Consider the following 22,645-nt stretch of genomic DNA (forward strand, 5'->3'; position numbering starts at 1 on the left):
TCTGCACGGCCAAGCAAAAGATGATTAAACACAGACAGTGCACGCATCCTTGTTTTCAACTTGAAACATGTCCTCTGAGGAAGGATTTACAGTGGAGCGCATGGTAATCCTGCCAGTTGCGCCTTCAGATATGACTTCGTGTTTGCTGTAGGGGTCTGGATAATCTCCCTTGGCTCAACAGTTCTGACAGACGCACATACGGGCCCTAACATACCCGCTGTTATCAAGAGAGCTGTGGCGCTGCCAGTGAATGGATGGCACTGTGCCAGCTCTTGCCATTTGCGGCGGCTTTCTATAGACTTGACACTAATTAACATAAGGGTTAATTGATTTTAAAAGCTGAAGAATTACAGTTAACATTCCCAAAGGGTAAACACACCAATAGCTTGGCATTACTGCCGTGCTGGCGCAGGAAAGCCCGCAGCAGCAGCAACAGCATTGGCTGCTTATTGGACTATAGCTGATGGGAGACGACGTTTTACAGTCTCATCTGCTACAATATGTTGCAATGATATTTTGTTATAAATAATCAAAGCCCATTTAAATAAAAGCTGGAGTGAAGTTGTAGAGAAATTTTTGTCATAACACCCTCGGGCTTTATTGTAATCAGTAAATTAGTCCCCTCTGTCATATTTGATTAAGTAATTATCAGCATACCGCTTTACCTAACATTTGAAAAGATGAGGCGAAAGGGAGAGGCTTTAAATTTTTTAAATACTATTCTGTAACCTTCTTGCTTTGGAAGACAAGGTCAGAGCTGACTAATTGGCTCAGATGCTTAATTCAAATAAAGTACCTCATTAAAGCAAAGTTGTTTCCTGCAATTAAGATCGGAGAAAAAAAAAACCTAAGAGCTGGAAAAATAGATACCTACTTTACTTAGTTAATTGCTGATGGTTACTGAAGGAATTTCGTTTAAAAATTGCAGGCGCGTTGTACGATATAAAATCCTTTTTTCAGTTAAAGAACTTGCTTTGGCTTACGAAAGCTCGCTGAATAGGAGGCACAGAAAGGAGCTGAAGCAATGACAGGAATCCATTATGCAAATGCATTCATTTGCATTTTCCCTACGACTAGAATATGTAAATTAACTGCATAATTTAGATCTGCCTGCATCTGTCTAAAAATATTACAAAATGAAGATTGCAATTCTGAAAATAAAAAGGTGGCATGTTTATAAAGCAGATTTTTTTATTAAAAGACAATGAACATTTTAAATATGTTTCAAAAACTAATATTAGATCAGTATTCTGTTCCACCTAATCTAAATTTGTTTTAAACTTTGGTTAACTTCTTCATTTTATCACTTACATACTGGAGTATCACTGACATTTTATCGACACTGTTCAATTTTTTGAAAATGTGTGCACACGTATGTTGTGGATACAACAGAATTTAGTCACAAGAATAAATGATCTGAGTTTCATATAAATTATCTATGTTTTAACACCATTTGTAGGATAAAATCTCTGAAATATAATCCACAGTAAACAAGGTTATGTGGCAAAGTAAATGTGAAAAATGTATCTTGGAAGTTTGCTGTTTTTTCAAATACGTACAAAATCCTTTGCCTAATGATATACATCAAAATTGGTAAAAGTCATATTTGTATAAATTATACAATCGCCGAAGTAGTACATCCACCTGAGTCCCGTTCAATTTCCTATTAAATCCACTTAAATTTATATGCCACATTCATATTAATCACTGCATAACTCGTAACGCCGCTAGAGTACTTACCTGGCTACTAGGTCAAAACGTAGTTTCCCACGCTTGCCTCAAACAGAACATAACACATGCACGCCCTCCCTCCCTGGAGATTAACATTGACGCCATCGCGCGTGCGCTTAATGGCTTTGAAGTAGCATGCGAGGTGCTCCATGTGAAACAATCGCAGGAAGTCGCAGCCCGTCACTGCATGCGCACTTACCCACTACATTACTGAAGGACCACGTGCGCAGTGCACACCAGTGAACAAGGTTTTGACCAGTCAGCATGGTAGCAGGCCACGTAGATACCCCAACTAAATGCAAATTAAGTTTATATTCCATTAAAACAGTTCTCTTTTGAAACCTGTTTGGTTGCGCCATTTATTGTACAATGCATGTTTTCTGCACATGAGGTACAGTAAGCACCATGCAATACTGTATTTAGAAAGAATGGGATATCACAGCTTTAATATGCATGGGTCAAACATGGTATAGAAACCTTGCCTTAACGTCACCAGCCAGTACAGTACTTGTGTATGTGTTAGTCGTGTAAAATCCGACTTATACGTAACTTTACATAAGTCATACATGATAAGACTTATGCATGTTTGCCATAACTCATACTTTGCAAAAGTCATATATGTTATGGTCCAACTGATGCAACTTAAGTGAATGTTAAAACTGACTGTACTGAAAATGCATTTTCTTGTTCAAGTTCAATAATAAAATAAGAAAAGGTGCATCAAAACTTACACTTGAAGTATAGATTTTAATTTTACTTTGTGTGTAGCAAGACATCCTAAAGGGCTAACTAGAAACACCACCATTTTAAAGATTTTGAATTTTCTTTCAGTTACTAATGTGTTTTCCTGATAATGTTCTCAGATGTACTGTGATGACAGGGTAATCAATGAGTGGAACAAGTTGCCAGTCAGCCAGTAGAGAAAAAATAGTTTTCAAGTGTTATTGCACTTAACTGGGGGTATGTACTTTTGTGTTTCTCAGACTCTTATCCTTCATTTAATTTTGCATCCCTTATCTAGCAACACTGGCTCCAGTGAGATTTTCATGAAATATGAAGAGATCAAGTCTGAGTTGGAGATAAAAGAGCAGATGATCCAGAGATTACACAAGGAGCTTACGGATGCTACTTTTGCCCAACAACTGTCAAAAGATGAGGTTAGTAGGAGTGCAGCGATGTTAACATAGAGCAGTTGGTGTCACAACATTCGCCAAGAGGTAAATGAGCTTTGCTTTTTTTTTTGTCACATACATAAAGATTCCAAAACTCTTAATTTGGAATCTTAAAACATTGATCTCAGGATTTCAGATCCCCGATTATTTTATGTAAATTGTGTAATTTATACCACTGTGGTGCTGTTTGATTAAATAAATTAATTTGGTATCAATAGCATGTCCAGCATCTCAGCAAAAATATGGCATATTCTTATTGTATGAACTTTCGTTCATCAATCAATTAACTTGGGTGTTTCAATGTGGATCTAATCAACCAATCTAATCAAAAATCCATAAAAGGTCTAACCAAAATTTGGGATTATAATTGATTGATTTTTGTGATAGTCTTTTGGTACATTTGATATCTATGAGAAAGTTGCTAAACTTAGCATGTGAAGTTTATGCAGATTGGAAACCGTTAAGGGCATTTTAAGTCTGACTTTGTATAGCACAATGTGATCAGTTTGTATGTCAGCAATTTGTCTTTTAACAATTTTTTTGAAAGTTTCCATTGTCTGAGGTAAATAACAATTTTTTTGAAAGTTTCTATTGTCTGGAGGTAAATCTGTATTTCTGTCCACTATACACGTAGAGTTGACTTCAAATAACAACAGCAAAATTACATTTGTATAGAGCCTTTCACGTTGGGAGGACGTCCCAAAATGTCTTTCCATCCTTGCAAATTTGCCCATTATTATTCCTCCAAGCACTTTGCAAGGTGCTTGTGCTGAACGAAGTCCTAAGAGTCCTGAAACAATCTTCCATTATTTCTACTTCTAGCCAATGGCAAGAATAGGGGTTGCATTGATCTACCTTCCAAAGGCATTTGGATAATTTTCTAAAGCTTCTGAAATGACGATAATCAATATGAACAATCATGAGGCATGGAATGTGGACTGTATCATTGAGGTCTTCAATCTAGTGGACAAACAAACAATGCAGAACAAGATCCTGAAGAAGTCCTTTCTAGTTTACTGCTATGGTCCACTGCCAGAAGCCTCTGTGTTCCCATGCAGTATGAATGAGGCAACTTGCTCACAATGGCGATGACTTTACAGCAATAATATGCAACATACATCTGACATGTGATTATGTATCTTTTTACAGCTTTCACTTGAAATTAAAATTAATATTCCTTACATTTTATACAGCGCCTTTGACATCGGGAGGACCTCTCAAAGCACTTCACAGGATTCACTGTAAAATGCAGTAACTGTGTATTTTGTTAGGAGAAATTCAGAAATGCAGAAACCAATTTGTGCGAAGCAATATCCCACAAACAGCCAACAGAGTTCTGACGAAGGGTCGTGGACCCGAAGTGTTGACTCATTTTCCTTTCTCCATAGATGCTGCCTGACCTGCTGAGTATTCCCAGCGACTTCTGTTTTTGTTTCAGATTTCCAGCATCTGCAGTATTTTGCGTTTTGCTAACATCTACATGTTCAGTTAATAATCGAGCAATAGTCCAAAATATAGATGTAATTTAAGTTACTGCACCATCTAGTAAATGAGAAATTAAAGAAATATTACGGTGATGAAAATTGTTGCATCCAATTTGTTTCTTGAACTAAATGTATATCTATATGCTATATCGATGCTATATCGATATGTGAAATGTTACCTACTTACAAATCAACTACTCCTGGAATCATTTAAATGAAAGCATAAAGTTTCACTAATCATTACTCTCGATGTGTAAAACAGGGACATTTGTATTGATCTGTTTTGTAATCGTGTTTCAGGAAAGAATTTGGAACACAAATATGTCATATGTCCAAATAATTGGTTATTTTTTAAACCAACACAGCTATCGTAAAGCTCTTCCTGAACCCACATCACATGCGCAGAAGTATATGTATCAGCCTACTCTTGGGCAATCAGTGGAAGACAGTTGTGTCCTATTAAAAAGTATTCAAAAAGCTTTACTCTTTCGGATGGAACAGTTTTGTTGAATCTGTAGTCTAACTGTTCAGATGGATGTTAAAGATCCCACAGCACTATTTGAAAAATATGATCTTTCTACACAGTCATTGCATTTCACAGTAAATCCAGCAAGACCCTTTGAGACCCCCTCCCAACTTGAAAGGCGATAAATCTGAAGCAATATTTATTATTTTTTATTGACCGTGATTTTGTGAATTTAAAAAGGTATAATAATAATTCATACAATTGCATGAATCAAATTTGTGCACAGCATGTCTCACAAACAACCATAAAGTGAATGAGCAATTTTCTCCGTTTTCTTTTTGAATCATACTGTGACATCTTTTAATATCCCCCTGAAGAGGTCAATAGAACCTCAGTTTAACATCACATCTGAAAGTTAGCAACTTCGATAGTAGTGTCAGAACAAACATGGCTCCTGTGGCTCAGTGGTTAGAGCACTCGCTTTGCAAGCGAGAGACCTGAGTTCAATTCCAGGCAGAGGGCGAAACCTTGGGCAAGTTTCCTTACTCCACACAGAGCCTAATAATAATCCCTCCAAAACCAAAAACAATAATAAATTGGTCATTTTCAATCTACGACTGTTTGTGGGACATTGCTGTGCGCAATTGGCTGCCGCGTTAGCCCACAAATATACAGTCAATTCACTTTACAGTGTGTTCTGTGAAGCGCTTTGGGACGTCCTCCCGACGTGAAAAGCGCTATATCAAATGCAAGGATTATTATTATTATAACATGGAGTGTTAGTACAAACTGAGCGCAAAGTCCAGATATGGGTCTTGAACCAACAACTTCTGAGTATTCCATCATAACTAAATTTAAATGTAACTAATTTCTCAGTTATTTGTGCAAATATGTTTTAACTCTTTTTTTTTACAAAATGAACAACGTTTACCCAACTGGGATTTTATCATAATTAACTAGCAACCTATTTTTCTATTTCTCAACGCCCTCAGAAGATAAATAAATGGTTGCTAATTGATGACTGGCAATACTTGATGATCAACAACAGCAAGGCAAGGACTGGGGTTATCAGGGAGAGGAGTTTCGTGCGGGTGAGAATGCGGGTGGCAGAGTTCTGAATGAGTTGGATTTTATGGATGGTAGTGGGTGGTAGACCGGCGAGGAGGGCGTTGGAGTAGTCCAGCCAAGAAGTGACAAAGGCATAGACCAGAGTTTCAGCAGCTTTTGGGAAGAGGTATTGGCGGAGACGGGCGATGCGACGGAGGTGGAAAAAGGCAGTGCTGGTAAGGGACCGGATGTGGGGGCGGAAGGATAATTGAGGGTCGAATCTGAACCTGATCATGTCTTCTATCTTTCAAAAGTTTGTATCCACCATTTCTATTTTCAGTACAGATATTTTATGAAATCCCTCACTTTTGTGTGAATATTCAGTGTGATAAAGTAATTTGTTTCATTTTTAATCTACAGGAAAGGCACATGCATATAATGTAAATAATGCTAATGTACAATATTTTAAATGTTAATTTAATTATCATTTGGTATGTACAGACCGGATCTAGGAAACTAGGAAATTGTTGAAACAATAACCATTTCATTTGTAAAAAGTATAACATAGAGTAATTGATTAAAAGTAAAATTGGATTGTTCTGAAAACTGTTTGCAACATGATGTTTGATGGCTTCAAACTACAATTTGGAGATACCAAGGAAAGAAATGATATTGTCTGTTTAAATAAAGATTTCTGTCAATCGAGTAAGATTTGGAATATACTGTACTTTGGAATTCAATAGGGATGATGGTCTATGGTATATTAGAGAAGACCAAAGATGCCAAACCAGATGGTTTTGAGCAGATAAATTCAGATAAGCCATTTTAAAAGATGGAGAAGTAAATGAAAATCATCTTATGGAGCTTGACTGAATGGCATAAAACAGCTGTATGTCATCTTGATTTGCAATATGGTGTTAGGATCTGTACATTAATCCTTTATCATTATATCTTCAATATTGCTTTCCTCTTTATTGTAGTCTAGGGATTCGATGCACAAGGGTGAATGCCGTTATTGTACCAAGTATCCCGATCATGCTACAAAATTTGAGTGTATATATTATATAATGTTCAGATTTGATAAATCTAAATAAAAATGCTGAGAAACATTGGGTGCAGGAATAACAATGTAAATAAATAACTTTGAAAATGAAATGTTAAGGATCAATGCACTTATTTAATCTTGGTCAATTACAAAATAAATATTCACACAAATTGGTATCTAAAATGCAGAAATTGACTTTCTTGTCAACTAATAGTCTTTTAATTCAATATCTAACTTCTGATTTTGTATACCAAATATACCTGTACATTAAAAATAATTAAATATTTAATGAAATCCAATTTTAGATAGTGTTGTGGCAATCTGTGTAATATGCTGTATTTGTTAAATGTCCAGAAGTGATTATGGTATCAAATCGAATAGAACATAAGCCTAAACTGAGAGTATGTTTCCTGTAATCTTGTTGGTAGAGTTTTTCTCTGTAAGGTTTACACAAGCTATATTTTGATGCCTCATTGATTTAGAAAATTGTCATAGTTAATAACAGTTAGCTATGGGTGCATACAAAATATTCTACATTCAATCTACAGTATTAATCATGTTGATAGAATATTAAGGAGTTGTTATTAAATGTGGTTATAATTTGACTGATATTTTAAGTACATCTGAAATATACTGTATACAGGCCCAAGTTTTAAGATTTTTTGAATCAATGTTATTGCTAAAAAGTTCAGCTCATTTTAACATCATTGCAATGATCTGGGTTTAATTTTAAGATGAAAAGTGGATTCACTTTTAATTCTTCATTCTAACATTCATATTCCTTCACACCCTTGCCCCACAGCATTTATGGGATCTCATGCAGTCTTATTCCCTTCCCTCCACTCCGCTAATTCAGGCTTCATGTCCACTGCCCCCTCCACCTGATAACAGTGGGTGACCATTCAGGCACTTTGCCCATGCTTTCTGAAACTCTTTCCCCAAATCCTTCCACCTTGCATTCTCTATCTCTCTCTCTCTCTGTGCTTTCAAAGCTCTTCTAAAAACATATCTCTTTGACAATGCCTTCTTCCCAACGCCCTGTCCTCACTCCACTTGGCTTGCTCGTCTGTCTGTGTAAAGCACTGACTTTACAGCGCTTTACAGAGACGCAGGCATGAAAGGTGCTATATAAGTGCAAATTGTTGCTGTTGATTTAATTAATTAGTATTTAATCTGCATAATTGATCAGAAGTTAACTAATGTTATCAAAGGAAACCTCCAGCTTTCAAACATTTATTTGTATTGAAACAAATCTCCTTCGATAAATAGTTCTGAGCAGTGATTTCTTTTCATCATGTCAGTTGTACAGTTTAAAGTGANTTTTTTTCCCTTACTGAGACCGCTAATGTGTCACTGTGGGAGAGACTATGTGAAAATTTTGCAAAGAATCAAATTTTACCAGCCCCTTAGCTTACCTGGACCAACATCAGCCATTTTACCTGAGGCTCACCACTCAAAATGGTGTCTTTAAGCCATTTTCCTCTAAGCCATGCAAGCTGTCTTACAATCACCTTACAAATAGTATCTGGTTGCACAGATGCCAGTGTAATCTCAGCACTCACTATACATATAAGAAATTGCAGCATGTTCTATGTACAGTTGATGATGTGATTATAAAGACACATGTAAAATAGATAAAAGTACGCCTAATGTATCTTTATCAATTATGCATTTTACATGATTTGTATTTTCCATTGCAATCTGCAGTATTAGAATGTTGAATTTTCTTTGCAATTTAAAATATACATGTATGCTGCAAATGTCTAATGCTGAATAATGTAAAGAACTGAACAACTACTGTATACAAAACCTCAGAATATATTTTTGGATTCATTTTGCATTTGCGCCTGCTCTGTAAACACTGATACATACCATCAACTGCATTTTTGGGGGCCTTTTATTATTGAGAATCAAGGTACAATGTCATGACCCACAGTGCAGCATACCATCAAGATTGAAAAGATCTGCAGAAAAATAGATGTATCAAGAAGAAGTACTGTAGTTAGGTGATGGATTTTTAAAACCTGCAGATTATGTGGAGGAAGGAGAATTGAAGAAGGTGGTGGGGAAACAATGAATTAGAATAACAGTCAGTGCGATGATTTAGAACTTCAAAACTGTGAGCATAACTATTCCATCTGGAGGTTTATCAACTAGGTCACTGGGTGAAACTTTTATCTCCTTTTGAATTCTGTCATGGGATCTTTAACATCTACTCGACCAGGCAGATGGGTACCTTGCTTAAACATGTCTGATGAAAAATGCACCTTCGACAATGCATCATTCACTCATTATTACACAGGAATATTGTCAATCAGCACTACAGTCTGGAACCCACAACTTTCAAATCCAGAGGCAAGAGTGTTGCCAACCGAGGCAAAATGATAGGAATCAGAAAGAACATGTATTGAGATGCAGCATTCATTCTATTGATATGTTGCTTTTATAGCATTTCCCCAAACCACACATACAAGGGATGACAAGAAAACTGACCTTTGGAGGGNAAAAAAATGGTGTGTACACAAAAATAAGTCATTAGTTTTGCTGATATTGTGAAATTAACTAGTCAATTGTGCATTTGATGAAACACACATACATAACACCTGAAATGGTTTGCCATGTTTTTGTGGTAGAATAATGTGTTTACCATTTAAAATCTGATTGTTTATCGGACAAACTGGAACTAAGAAAGTTTAAATGAGTGTATACATGGCCCGGGTGCATTTGAGTGTCAGCTGCCTTAAGGAGTCGAGCTTAGTATGAAAAAGCTTATTGTCAGTTTAACATTTTTTATTCTATATAATTTGTAATTAATTTTCTAATATAAAAACTGTTACTGCTATTAGCTATACAACTTTTGATGTTTATTGTCTAATATGTTCTTAATTGTTTTGGACTCAAAGATAGGTATTTATGCCTTTGTCCCTAACTTAGGTGAATAGTATTTATTGAGTACTATTCACCTAAGTATAGTATTTATATATTTATCAAACACACTTAGCTTTGCTTGTAGCGATGTTAGATGAAAGGGATTTTGGAGTGAATGGATTTTTATGTCCGATTCACACCTTTGCTTTATGCATTAGAAAATAATATACTCGGAACGCCAGATAATGGAGCTCTATAAGTAATGCACAGCTCTCACATGTGGTTGATGCTGTATATCATCCACACTCTGCCATGATCTAGTCTTCTAATATATTTTACACCCATACTGTGAACCACACATTAATCCTTTTTTAGTGTATCTCCTTGCCTCACTAAATAATTCTAAGGAATTGCACTGTAGTAAATGTATTTGTGCCCTGCAAGCTAAAATATAAATCCAGTCCTCAAAGGGTCAACATTGGAAACTGCACACACATGCATTTTGCACAGCAGGGTACAAGAGATATGATGCTAATAAGATCATAAGATGTATGTGAGGCTGGCTCATGGGATTAGGCCGAAGATTTCTGTAAATTTTTAAACTAAAGATTCTTCTGGAAAATTATGATATGATGCTTTTGAGAAATATTGCCATCTGAAATGTGATTTTAAATGTGACAGCTCACTGCCTATGAATCACATCTGTAAAAGTTTACAGGGAACAGAAGGTCTTTTTTTAAAAAAAACAACAGTATGGAAAGAATAAAGAACGATCTGGAGAGGAAAAAAAGGAGAAAATAATGAACATAGTGAATTCTGTGTTAATCTATTTATGTCAACTTTCCTATCTTGCAGAACAATATACATTTCCTTTGTGAACATATGTATGTATTTAAAAAGAACACTCCTATATTCATGGGTGTACACAAGCCATTTTAAATTCTTTCACTTCATCGCATTTTCAGTTGACCTTTAGTGAAGCACTGCAGATTTACAGGGAGTTATGTTTCTTTTGATCACTTAGTTTAAGACCAGGTTGGTTTGGCAATTTGGGTGTTTTATAATGGGGGGGAAAATATCACCACCTTGAAGTCACCAATTCTAAAACTAGAGATTAATCGCTGAACTGATAAGAGGGCAGGATTTAGCTGGGCTGGAATGCATAAAACCTTTGAAGATGTATCTGGGTTTCATACGTTTCTTTAAAAGTGCAAGGTATCAGTCTGTTAAACCTGCTTGCTGATTGTTTTCATCTGTACGACATACAGAAATATGATTGTACAAGGATGATTTATTGTTATAGTAACATGTACTTTAACAAACCTCTGTGAATCTACTCATTATGAGAAACATATGAGGTATGAAACTATGATTATTCAAAGTAATTTGGTGTGACAATAAGTATCGCTTATAATGTAGACTATTGTGAAAAAATACTACAATTAGATTTCATATATTTACATGAGTTGTTTGACATATTTAAATTATGTATAGATATTGATGTATTTTGTAGAAATTTTTAACGTAGTGTTTGCTGGTGTTAAATGATCAGTAGCTGAGAGAACAATAAGATACATAGGTAACAGTGGAAGGATTTCCTCATCTTTACAGCAGTCTGGCTTCAGCGATATTGTCAGGGTTTGTCCAGAACGGTGCATCATTTTGCATTCACAAGGGACTGATACAAACTTAAATTATTCCCATTGCCTCTATTGCAGGCAGAAAAAGAATCTCTGCATGTTTACACCGCTTCCTCTTGTCCAACTAGCTCCACCCCCCATCCCTTATGCTATGAAAAACCATCTTCCATTTATTTCAATGGAAAAACTCAGCCGCCAGCCCCATTCCTGTATCTTGTCCTCCACTTAATTACTGGAAGTGAGTTTGGCAGCCCTAGTACTGGTCTGCCATCTACATACTTTTAATAGCTGCAGAGCAGTGCAACTCAGTGACCCGTGGTGAAGTGAGTGCCTTCAGATGAGTTCCATGGTGAATCGGCTCCTGATTTGTGAAAGCATAGTTGAGTTGGGGAGTGGGAGGGGGGGGGGGGAGAAGGAGGAGGAATATTTTTATTGAAGGCGAGCCGAGCTGATTCCTATCAAACTAAAATGGATAAATTCTCTACATAATGATACACGAGCGCCCTCCATCCAGATGCTGGTATCACACAGAGAAAATAAATGCAGTTCTATTCTCAAGGATGCAAAAAATTGACAAAATAAAATTTAAAAATCTTTTTCTACAAAGATGTAGAGAAATGTTTTCGATGTGGAATATCTCGTTTAAAAACGTTTTCTTAACAGTGTGGGATTTATCTTGTTTTAGTCCTTACAAAATGAAGAATGGCAAACTTATATTAATTGATACCGCACAAAAGTACAGTCTGCCACAGATAGCACTTCAAAGATGGTGAAATGAGTAGACGAAGATATTCTTTCACAGTCTAATGTCTCTGAATCCATTTCATGGAGAGTGAACACATGCATATGTACATTTACTAGATATTTAGAGCAGCATGTGGGCTTTTCCTTGTTTATTTGAAAGCATTGTCCATTTAAAGTTATTTCTGTGGAAGAAATTCGCCCCCTCCCCCCACTCCCCAAATTATTTACACATGCATTCACAAGGGCAGAGGAATATAAAATAGATTTTTTAAAAATCTTTCATGAATACGATAATAATAACTTGCATTTATATAGTGCCTTTCATATAGGCTAACGTATTGAAGGGTAATGCATTAGTCAGATCTTTCCTGAGATAATTTTTAACATGATGCTAGTGTTTAAAATCTACAAGAAACTGACCCACACCGCGTCCAACTTGTTTATCGGAATTTATTTGAAAAATACTCCTTCTGAAGTATGATTTTTATTTTTGTGAGGAAACTAATTGAGTAACTCGGGAGGGAAGAAGTTGCGAGTGAATCAGTCTGCTTCATTACTGAAAATTAAACACTCTATACTGTCTGTAAAGCACAGTATACTGTTTATCACACTAACTATACTGAGTGTGGTTTCAAAAATGCGCCCCTGAAAATTGGAAAATGTGTCACTTTTATGGCATAGCAATGTGAATATTCTCCAGTAGTTGTGTGTTTTTTTATAAAAAGAAAATGCATTGGTGATGTAGTGAACTTGTGTGCAAACTTGTTGATCTTGAAACGTACATTAAGGGTTTGCAATACTAGATAAGTCGTTGAGGAAGGGAAACAAGGCAGCCAAAATCTAACTAAGAGTGAACACTGGGAGCTTTCATTAACATCTGAAACCAGATGAAGAATAACCCACCCCAAGTCTAGGAGCTTAATCCTGTTTTCCTCCTCCCTAGACAACCAACATATCATTGGAATCAAATTCAATTAGGAACAAAGAAACCTGAACAGCGATTAATTAAACCTTTTCACTTTCTTCCCTTTTCTTGTGCTTTCTTTTCACTCTGGTCCTTGTATTATTAGTGGCCAAACAATCTTCCAGTTTTGCTCTTCATTTTTTTTCCTTGAGGATATCCCAACGCTTTTATTTGCTCCGTTTTCTTTCTCACTTTTCCAGAGTCTCAATCCTTTTGTGGCCAGTGCCATGATCCTTCGAAGTAGTTGAGATCAGATGAGCATCTTTCCAAATTCCCACTCTGTGAAGTGCCTAACCAATACTTGGCTCCTCAAGACAGCAACGGAGTTGAGATCAAGAACTCAGTAGATAGGGAAAACCTGTATTGATCTGATGTACAAGTCTATTGCAGGTCTTGCAGATTCCTCTATTTGGTTAGATTTTAATTTTTTATTCACTATGAAAAAGTAGTGGTAATCAACATTGCAACTTTGTTTTGCGTGCACTGCCTAAGGAAAGCCAATTCTTCACTAAATGCAAATGTTTATTTGAAACATCCAGGACTCCCTAAAAATAATTTGTTGATTGTTGAATGAGTTTAATTATTACTGTACTCCAATTTAGTCTGTTAAAATATAATTCAGTTCATTGCAGTGAGTGTGTGTTGATACAATTTCAATATTGTACTATGAGAAAACCTAGATTGCTTGTTCTTTTTACATTGTACTTTAAATTAAACTACAACACAACAAGTTGCACTTATATAGCGCCCTTCACGCGGGGCAGCATCTTGGATCGCTTATTAGTGGCTAGAGGGTGCTGTCACATTTTAAATAAAGTAGGAGAAACACTGCCTCATAGATGATGTAATTGTAAAGATCCAGCAATTTCAACGCAAGCAAGGCTCCACTCTAAAAAGTGAGAATGCTTGTTTCATAATTGGATTCTGAAGTTCTGATAAACCATCAGGCTCTATTTGATATTTAACACAATCTATTTTCCTGGTGTTATGTACTTAACTAATTCCACAGCGATTGAAATGGATGTACTGTACACATTCCCTTTGTGTATCATCTGATGCAGACCTCAGCATTTGCAGACTTGAATCTGGCACCTGTCTAGACCGGAATGCAATAATAATTCATAATTCAATTATCGAAATACATCTGAATGTTGTAGTTATTTAAGAAAAAGGAAAATTAATTTGTGCATGTATCCTCTTTAAAGGTTCACTGTATGGGACCATTTTGTCTCATATAAACATACATGCAAAAATGAAATGGATAATAGCTAGATGAATTCATCTACAAGCTTGATAGGGTGATTATCTGATAAAAACCTTGTGACATTATGGATAATAGTAATGTTACAATTATGGTAATTACTGACTAAGGGGCTGCTCCTGAGATATATAAACTATTTTAAATGAATGGCCATACCAGCTTGAAATGAATTTTGGTCACTTGCATTTTAAGTACTGTACACATGGAACACTTTCGGGATTCCAGCACTTCAGGTCTCAAATTAAAATTATAATCAATTTTTTTTTCATTCCAATTACTCTAGGAATTAAGATAAAGACTATGAATCCACAAATTAAGATAAAAAATAGAAACATTTTCTTGTTACGTAAGACTTTGCTTCTTTGAGATCATATCTATAGATTTTATCTCAGTAGCATATTTGGTATATTTCCAAATCAATGTGAAAGCTGGAAGAAAAAATCTTTTTTGAAGGGAAGGAAAATCTAATCTGTAAAATAGAATTGGTTGCACAAGCTCGATGGGCTGAATGGCCTATTCCTATTTTCTTATGTAAAAATACAATCAATTTAAACTACGCACATTTGATAGTAAAGTCTACTGAATTAGTATGGTCGTACGCAAACAAGTTACATTTTACATTAATGACTAATATGAATATTGTACTAGATAAAGGTGTTGTGGAACAGTCTCAGTCATGGCATCGATTGGGAGATTTTTTTAGCAGTAGCTTGGTCCTCCTGAAGGAAGAAGGGACTGAGAATCAATTGGAGATCTAGTCACTGCCCAAACCATTCCATACTGTACATCTTTCAGGTACAATATTACTGATCAATGGAGGGCAGAATACATTTGTTTGCATAGTTCATGGCCCTTGAGAGAAGGGCCATGGAGAAAACAATATAGTACAAAATTATGCTACATTATAAATACAACTATAAATATAACAGAATGGTTTTGTACTTTTATCAATTTAGTTAGAAAAGTTTATTCAAATTTAAAAATGAAAACCTTATCCAGTTCAGTTGTACTGTATTTAAATAATGAACATACATAAATATATATAAAACTATTGGGGGGATGTAAAAATGCCACTGGCAGGTTTGAGAAGGTTAAGTAGGAAGAGGAACGAGCTTTTACTGGTATACAGAATCTCCCAGTGCTCAGTCTGCTTTGTCTGAAGTGCAGCTCAAAGTTCTTTTTTTATCTTTGAAGAGCTTTTAAATTTGCAGTTCAAATCCTAAGGGTACTGCAGACCTTCTAGCTAATGTTTCAAAACCAGGTTCTCCAGCAGATGTACAATTCAGATCAAGAATAGAATTTAAAGCTATTATTTTCTTTTATTAAATATCTGACTAATTTTTAATTCACACACAATCGTGTAATGTGCTCAAAATAAGATGACCAGTAATGTGTTTGTGTAGAGAGGTATAGAGGGATTATATTGTGAATTTTATTAAATGATTGGGATTTTGTCAATATTCTTGGTTTAACCTGGAGGTATAGTTGTGAAGGAAGAGGACACCAGTCTATTTTATTCCTTCTTAGAAACATGAATACATACTACTTGACATGCAACCCGATTTACCCATTCCGTGACTTTCATGTATTTCGAGCTGGAGTTCTCACATCAAGTCCGTTTTGTTCTTTACAATATATTCTGTGCGCATGAATTACATATAGCTGAGACAAAGCTTTGAGGGCGAACAAAATAGTTTGTAATGTCTGCTTCGTATTTTTTCAAGCAATAGAGCGACTTTCCATCTCAATAGGAGGTAAAAGTATGCTCAATATATTAGACCTACTTTGAGACTTTGAGATCATGAGCTAGGTTAATTCTCCAGTGCAGCATTGGGAGAGTGCTGCAGTGTTGGAAGTGCCATCCTTCGAATGAGACGTTAAACCAAGGCTTTAAACTGTGAACTGTGTGTTCAGGTGGACATTAAAAAATCCACTGGCATTCCTTGAAAAGATAAGGGAGGTACTCCTGGTGTCCTGATCAATAATCCTCAAGTTCAGAATGTTATTCACCTCCTGGTTGTTGGTACTATGTGTTATTTGTAGGCGAATGCAGCAACCATACAATCACTGCATTTTACAGAAAAATGAAGTGCCTTGAGACATTTTGACACGATAAGGCGCTATATCAAATGGAAGGATTATTGTATTATTGTCTGACGCTGAGTTGTACCCTGAGAGAAAGCTATCTTCAGTTCAGTGTTGTAGTTTGTACAAAAGTACTTTAAAAGCAGGAACATAATGAGTAGAGTCATATTTGATGAAGCATTCTAACTTTTTAAAACCTTTTTTTATATAGTGATTTAAATTTTGTCTGTATTGTAGGTAGTTGACAAAGATAAGAAAATTCAGGAATTGCAAGACATCATAACTGAACTTCACAATGACGTGGCTCTGAAGGACGCAGAGAATCTGAACCAACTGCAGGATATACACCTTCTGGAGAGCAATATTAAAGCCTTGAATGAAGAGGTATGGATTCTTTTGGTACTGTAGGAAGTTTCAAAATAATTTTAATCTTAGAAATTTCCGATTTGATTCTTATCAAATAATGTTTTGATGATCTAATTACCATGTAAAATATGTCAGTTCATTATGATATTTCAATATTTTTCTTCCGGTATTTTGTCATAAGGCCTCATAATTTTGCAAAACAGTGTTTTTCAGTTGATAGGTTCTATTCTGGAGTTTTTTTGTTCCATTCTAATTGTTTTAGATCTTTTAGTGTTTGGCATAAAGAGCTGGTTATCATTCATATATTTTGAACTGTTTGAAACTTCAAGGCCTCTGGGCCAAAGGGGAAAAATCAACCGAAGTCATTGCTCTTGATAGCACTCCAGCAACCTCTACAGGACAGTGTTTATGTGTGAATGTAAGGAGCAGAGGGAATTTTGGCTTGGCTGTGATGTCAAAGTTTAATTGACTGCAAATTTCATTGTTCTGGCTCATGCATGAAGAATTGACAAAGACAGGATAATGGAGGGCCGATGGTGTTTGGGGAACTTCACCCCACCATAATTCATTTCCCTCAGAAGATGTGGAGAGAAACATTAGAGCAAAGTCCACTTATGTATCATAACTGGACTTTGCTCACATTTTACCTTCTTATTAGGGGCTCGGTACATGTTGTCAGATTTGGTCTTTCTCCCATGGTCAGTTTCAACGGGAGATTAACAGAGGTGAACTTATCTGACTGGCCCTCCAGATACTGACTTCAAACTAAAACACAGGTGTACTCTAAATTGAGGAGGGCCTGGGATGCCAAAGATCAGTGACAATGTGACCAAGTGAAATGTTTCTTACATTCTGTGTATAGTGTTGTCACTGGCAAATTTATGCTTTTATTTGGCTTTCGTAAAGTTAACAAACATTGCTGAGCTTCACATCTGTGAATTTACGTATAATCTGGAAATCAATGGGGTCATGGATGAAAATATGGTTTATCCTGATATTTAGTTAACCACGTCAGTTTACAAAGTAAAATAAATTACAGTGTAACTATTCAGAAACTGCAATGTTAAAATCATTTTATTGTGTGTGTATTTATAAACAATAAATTCTAGAATTTTTCAATGTTTTGGAAGTCGTACTCATACCTTAATGGTTCATTGGGTAAATGTACCACATGAATTTATTTATTGAATGTAAATTCAAAAAACCACATAATCAGATTTAGGAAGTCTATAACATGTCAGAAGCATCCAAATTAAGACTTTGATTTCTTAACCACACAATCAGTCTTTTAGATTGCTTTAAGCAATTTCTACCATGGTTATCTTTTCACCTTTATAGAATAGGCACGGGGTGGTGTAAGACGTGCAAAGTATAGAACAATTTTTTAGAAGCTATCAGAAATGACAAAGCCCAAATAAATTTGAATTTACAGGCCGATCCCAGTTATAATACGCCTTCCTATTTTGCAAGCTTGCGATGATGTGGTGGTGTATTGGATCTCTGAATACAGTTGCTGCCTTTCCTATACGCTGGTCTTACAGGAAATGGAGTTGGCCATACTTATTGCATTCAGCGCAATTGAGCGTCTTAAAAGATGCAAAGTTAGTGGAAGCCATTTTGTTTTTTGCCCTATTATAATGTCATGTTGGATTTATGGACTTGAAATAGCGTATTATAACAGAGTTCTCCTAAATGATTGCCTTCCAAGCTCCTACCTAGTAATATTTTAAGATTTTTAATCACAAATAGTTCAGCCCAGCTGATATATTGTATCATTACAAATTGTGCATAATGTAGAGTAGGTAAAATATGTTTTTATTTACATATTCTGCTTACTTCAATGTGCACGGGAAATGTTTTTATGTTATGAAATCGTGAAGGCATACTGAAAACATTTTCGTTGGTCTGTTAACCACGAGGCTGTAATCTTTCATTTGTCACAATGAGTCAGGATGTGTCCAGGACATCCCAGAGAGGCTATTTGGCCAATCATGGAAGGGTTGGCAATATACACTGTCCTGTTTAATATGCCAAGATGATTGCGTTAGTTTATTTCCTCTGTCCTGACTCTCGAACCTCAGTGACCCCACTGATATGATGCATAGGTTTCCCCATGTATGCAGTTTTTTTGACCTCATTATAAATTAATAGATTTGCAACATAGCAGGCAAATTTGAGCAAAATTTGTTTGTACTACTATATTAAAATGTTAGCTAGAACTTGAGTTGTACTTATATTTAAATAAATGCAATGAACTAAAGAATTTTAAATGGGATATTCCTACGTATATTTCTTCAAATGAAACAAATAATGTCAGTGTAATACAGAATTAATGTTCAGTATTCTGCAATAGTGGCTTAAGACATTGGTGGTGTTGCTTTATAATTTATCCTTGGTAGAAAATGATAGCAGTGTATCTGCTATTCAGTTAGTGAAGGAGGAAGTCTCAATCTGTTTTAAAATTAGGGAAAAAAGCAGATTACCCAGCTGACTTTTTTGTGGCATGAATATAAGGGAGAAGGAAATGCATTTTATTTAAAGAAGCGAGGTTACAGAGCGTGTGATGGTGTAATTTGGGACATTGTGATTGTGATTTCTCATTTTTTATCCATTGAATTCGGAGAAATCAATTGACCAACGTTTACTTCAACACAAAGGATATTGTTGTAAGTTTATAATCCTATATATTCTGAATCTAGGATGCATTAAAATACAAAAAAAACAGTTCAATGCAGAGAATATCTGAATGTTTGCACACTATGCATCAAATTTATATAGGTGAAGAGCATTTGATTCAAATTATCTTGTATTTTGGAAGAAATATTTTCAGTCAGATTCATGTGTTTTATAGATATATCTGATGTTTATTCATTTGTTCCCACAGAAATAAAACACCAAAAACAATATTTTGATTTTAATGGGATATTTTCTGTATACCTATTTTATTTTACATTGTATTGTTGAACAAAATGCATTATTGCATTATTACATTATGGAGTCAAATGTATTATTACATCCTGGAATAAGAAAAAAAATGGAATGCGACTTATAGAAACTAGCTCTTCAGTGATAAAATACAGAACAGATTAAGATGACCTTTAAAAGGCTAATTTGCTTCATCTTGCATATTAAAATGCTATCTAATGCGTAGATTTTTATACATGTACTGTGTTTGTACATTATAATAGGATATAGTGAATAGATGCATATGTTTTATAATGGGGAGTTTGGAAATATAGATGATATTATTCTTATTCTGTTGCATTTTTTTCAAAATTAAATGTGCGGATGTAAATAAAAAGTATCATATCTGCAGTGACGTGTAGAATCAATTAAATGTATCCTTTCTAAATAACATTGACAATTGAAATGCAGAAGTTGCAGGTTTTTGCATAAAAAAGGAATCAGCTGCTTCAGCAGAGGTTGTGAGTTGAGAAGGGTGGCACAGTCACACAACATTAGCTTCTCGTACAGCTGAGCGCAAGTCATTACTCTTCAGTGACAGTATCAAGAGACCATTTGAATTTGCCATGGCTACGTTCCTTTAAGAGAACACTTTCCTGCTCCCAGAAATTGCCTCGTACTTCAGCCTTCGGTACTTGACACATGCGACATGTCCCAGTGTGTCACTTTGAACAACCTGCCCTGGGTGGGAGTGTAGTTTGATGAATTTTTTTTAAGCACATTTCGGGGGGAGGTGTGGGGTTATGAGATTTTTATGTTGTGACCTCAATGTAGTCAGTCTTGAGTTCATTTTCATAAAGAACTATGTTATCTTCTTCCATCCACACCTTTATTTATACATTTCCCTAAGGAGTTAAAAGATTCAGGGAAGAGGCTGGTGAGGAAATCACAACATGGTGTTACCACACAATGGCAGTGACAAATTGTGCTCTCATCTGGTTATTTTAACTGTCATCATGATAGCGATTTTGTGTTGTACGGACGAGCCTGAAGTGCGAGTTGTGTTGAATTTTTCTTTTTTTAAAAAATTAGAAGCATTCTAAATTTTAAAGATGTCCAGTATAAATTCATTAGCACCCACTGCTTTTGGCAAAAGCACAAACCTTGAAGGCAAGCTACCCTGCTGAGGTGACAGAACATTTTACAATGTATGCAGACAGGTTCTGCTGCAGATTACTGTCTACCCTCGTAAGAATTGTGGTTATAAATATTTAGAAGCTTACTTGATTTGAGGGCCAGAGTAAGACTGGAAATGAAAAAGCAACCTTGATGATTACTAGGAGGTAGTGTACTGCATTCATTTTAATGTTTATGCTTTTTAAGCACAGCTATTTTCTGTTTCTGTTGTACAGTTAATAAATATAATTTTAGAGAAACATTATTTTTGTTCTTGATGTTACCCGATGTACATCATTTATTAAAGCAAAACTTAAGAGTTAATTGCAAGCTCTTGTGGGCCCTTGCTTTGAAATTGAGATATGGATTAACAAACAAATGCACAACCTGTGTGTGAAGCCAAAATGCAATACTCTTTTGAAAATTTCATATTCAAGTCTAGAAGCATAAAATGAAAAAAAAGATGAATGCTATTGAAACCTTAAGCACTGAGAATATTGCTTCTATATGTTTAATGTNAAAAAAACCGGAGGTTTGGGGCATTCCAGAGTCTAAAAGATTGCAGTGATTTATTGAGTTCCCTGATAATTTTTTGCTTCAGGGTGGAATTGACAAGGGTTGGCTTAGCAATAGTTTAATCATTTTCAGGTCCAAATGGCTGGTATTTAATGCTAATTTCCTCTTAATGGGGCTTTCAAGCATGAGCTGAACTGTTAATGTGTGGGTTCTCAGCTCAGCCTAGTGCAATTATTGGTATTGGAATAGAGACCCTAATTCAGGCAGAAAGGCCAAAGGAGATGGAGACAGAAAATAACAAGGTGGGCCAAGAAATGAAGAGAACAGTGAGATGCAACATTAGTGTGCACTGTTGATTTTTTTTACACACTCTTTAACCACCAAATTGTTTTCCACATTTCCATTTATCAACACGACAGCGTAAAAATGATATGCATTAGATTGTACGATGCTTTGTCAGCAGAATATAGATTTTTATATTGATAAATAATCCGCAAATTAGTTACAAATTAACCAGATTGGGATTATTGTAATACATTTCGGGTATACTACCATATTATCGGGAGATCAGATATTGATTATCACATGCAAATTGCTTCATCATTGTTTATCGATGGAATGCAGCAATAATGTCAGCATTCTTACTGAGGGCTGTTTTACATAATTCTATCCAAAACATAAGGCACATGTGGTGCACATGTCATGGTACATATTATTTTAAAAAGTGTACTCTGGAATAATTTCACCACTGCAATCAACTTCATTGTTCAAACTGCAGCTGTAAATGGATCACTCTATCTATACTCTTGTGCGTTATAGTGTCATCTAAAACCCCTCAATGAGTGTATTGCTTTGTAATCATTTGTGAGATAGCCATTCTTGCACATGATGGAGAAAATGTTACTGGAGAAAATGTAATTGCCATTGAGACCAATATTGCAGTTTGAGCTCAGGACAAGGAGATTTGGTTTGGTGTAGGGGGAAATGGGTCTACCATAGCATTTTACTTTGTTCTATTTGTTTTTCCTTTCCTTGTGTTTCTATTTTGTTCTTCTTGACAATTGACCTAATTTCATGTTACTCTCAGTTCTCATTTTTCTCTTATTCTCATGTTTCCAATCCTTCAATTCTATCTGTTTACCTTACTTGCTCATCTCTTTTTCTCTCTCTTTCTCT

General features: G+C 35.5%; 1 protein-coding gene across 1 annotated transcript in view; it reads left to right on the forward strand.

Annotated features, from left to right (window-relative positions):
* LOC121850145 (early endosome antigen 1-like) overlaps nucleotides 1-22,645 on the forward strand; it is a 116,150-nt gene that overhangs the window by 29,996 nt on the left and 63,509 nt on the right. Inside the window, exons 6-7 of the mRNA XM_042340385.1 lie at nucleotides 2,753-2,888; nucleotides 16,745-16,891. Of these exons, the coding sequence (XP_042196319.1) occupies nucleotides 2,753-2,888; nucleotides 16,745-16,891 (283 nt within the window). The remainder of the gene's footprint in view (nucleotides 1-2,752; nucleotides 2,889-16,744; nucleotides 16,892-22,645) is intronic.

The sequence above is a fragment of the Callorhinchus milii genome, unplaced genomic scaffold (assembly GCF_018977255.1).
Source record: "Callorhinchus milii isolate IMCB2004 unplaced genomic scaffold, IMCB_Cmil_1.0 Scaffold14, whole genome shotgun sequence".
NCBI lineage: Eukaryota > Metazoa > Chordata > Chondrichthyes > Chimaeriformes > Callorhinchidae > Callorhinchus > Callorhinchus milii.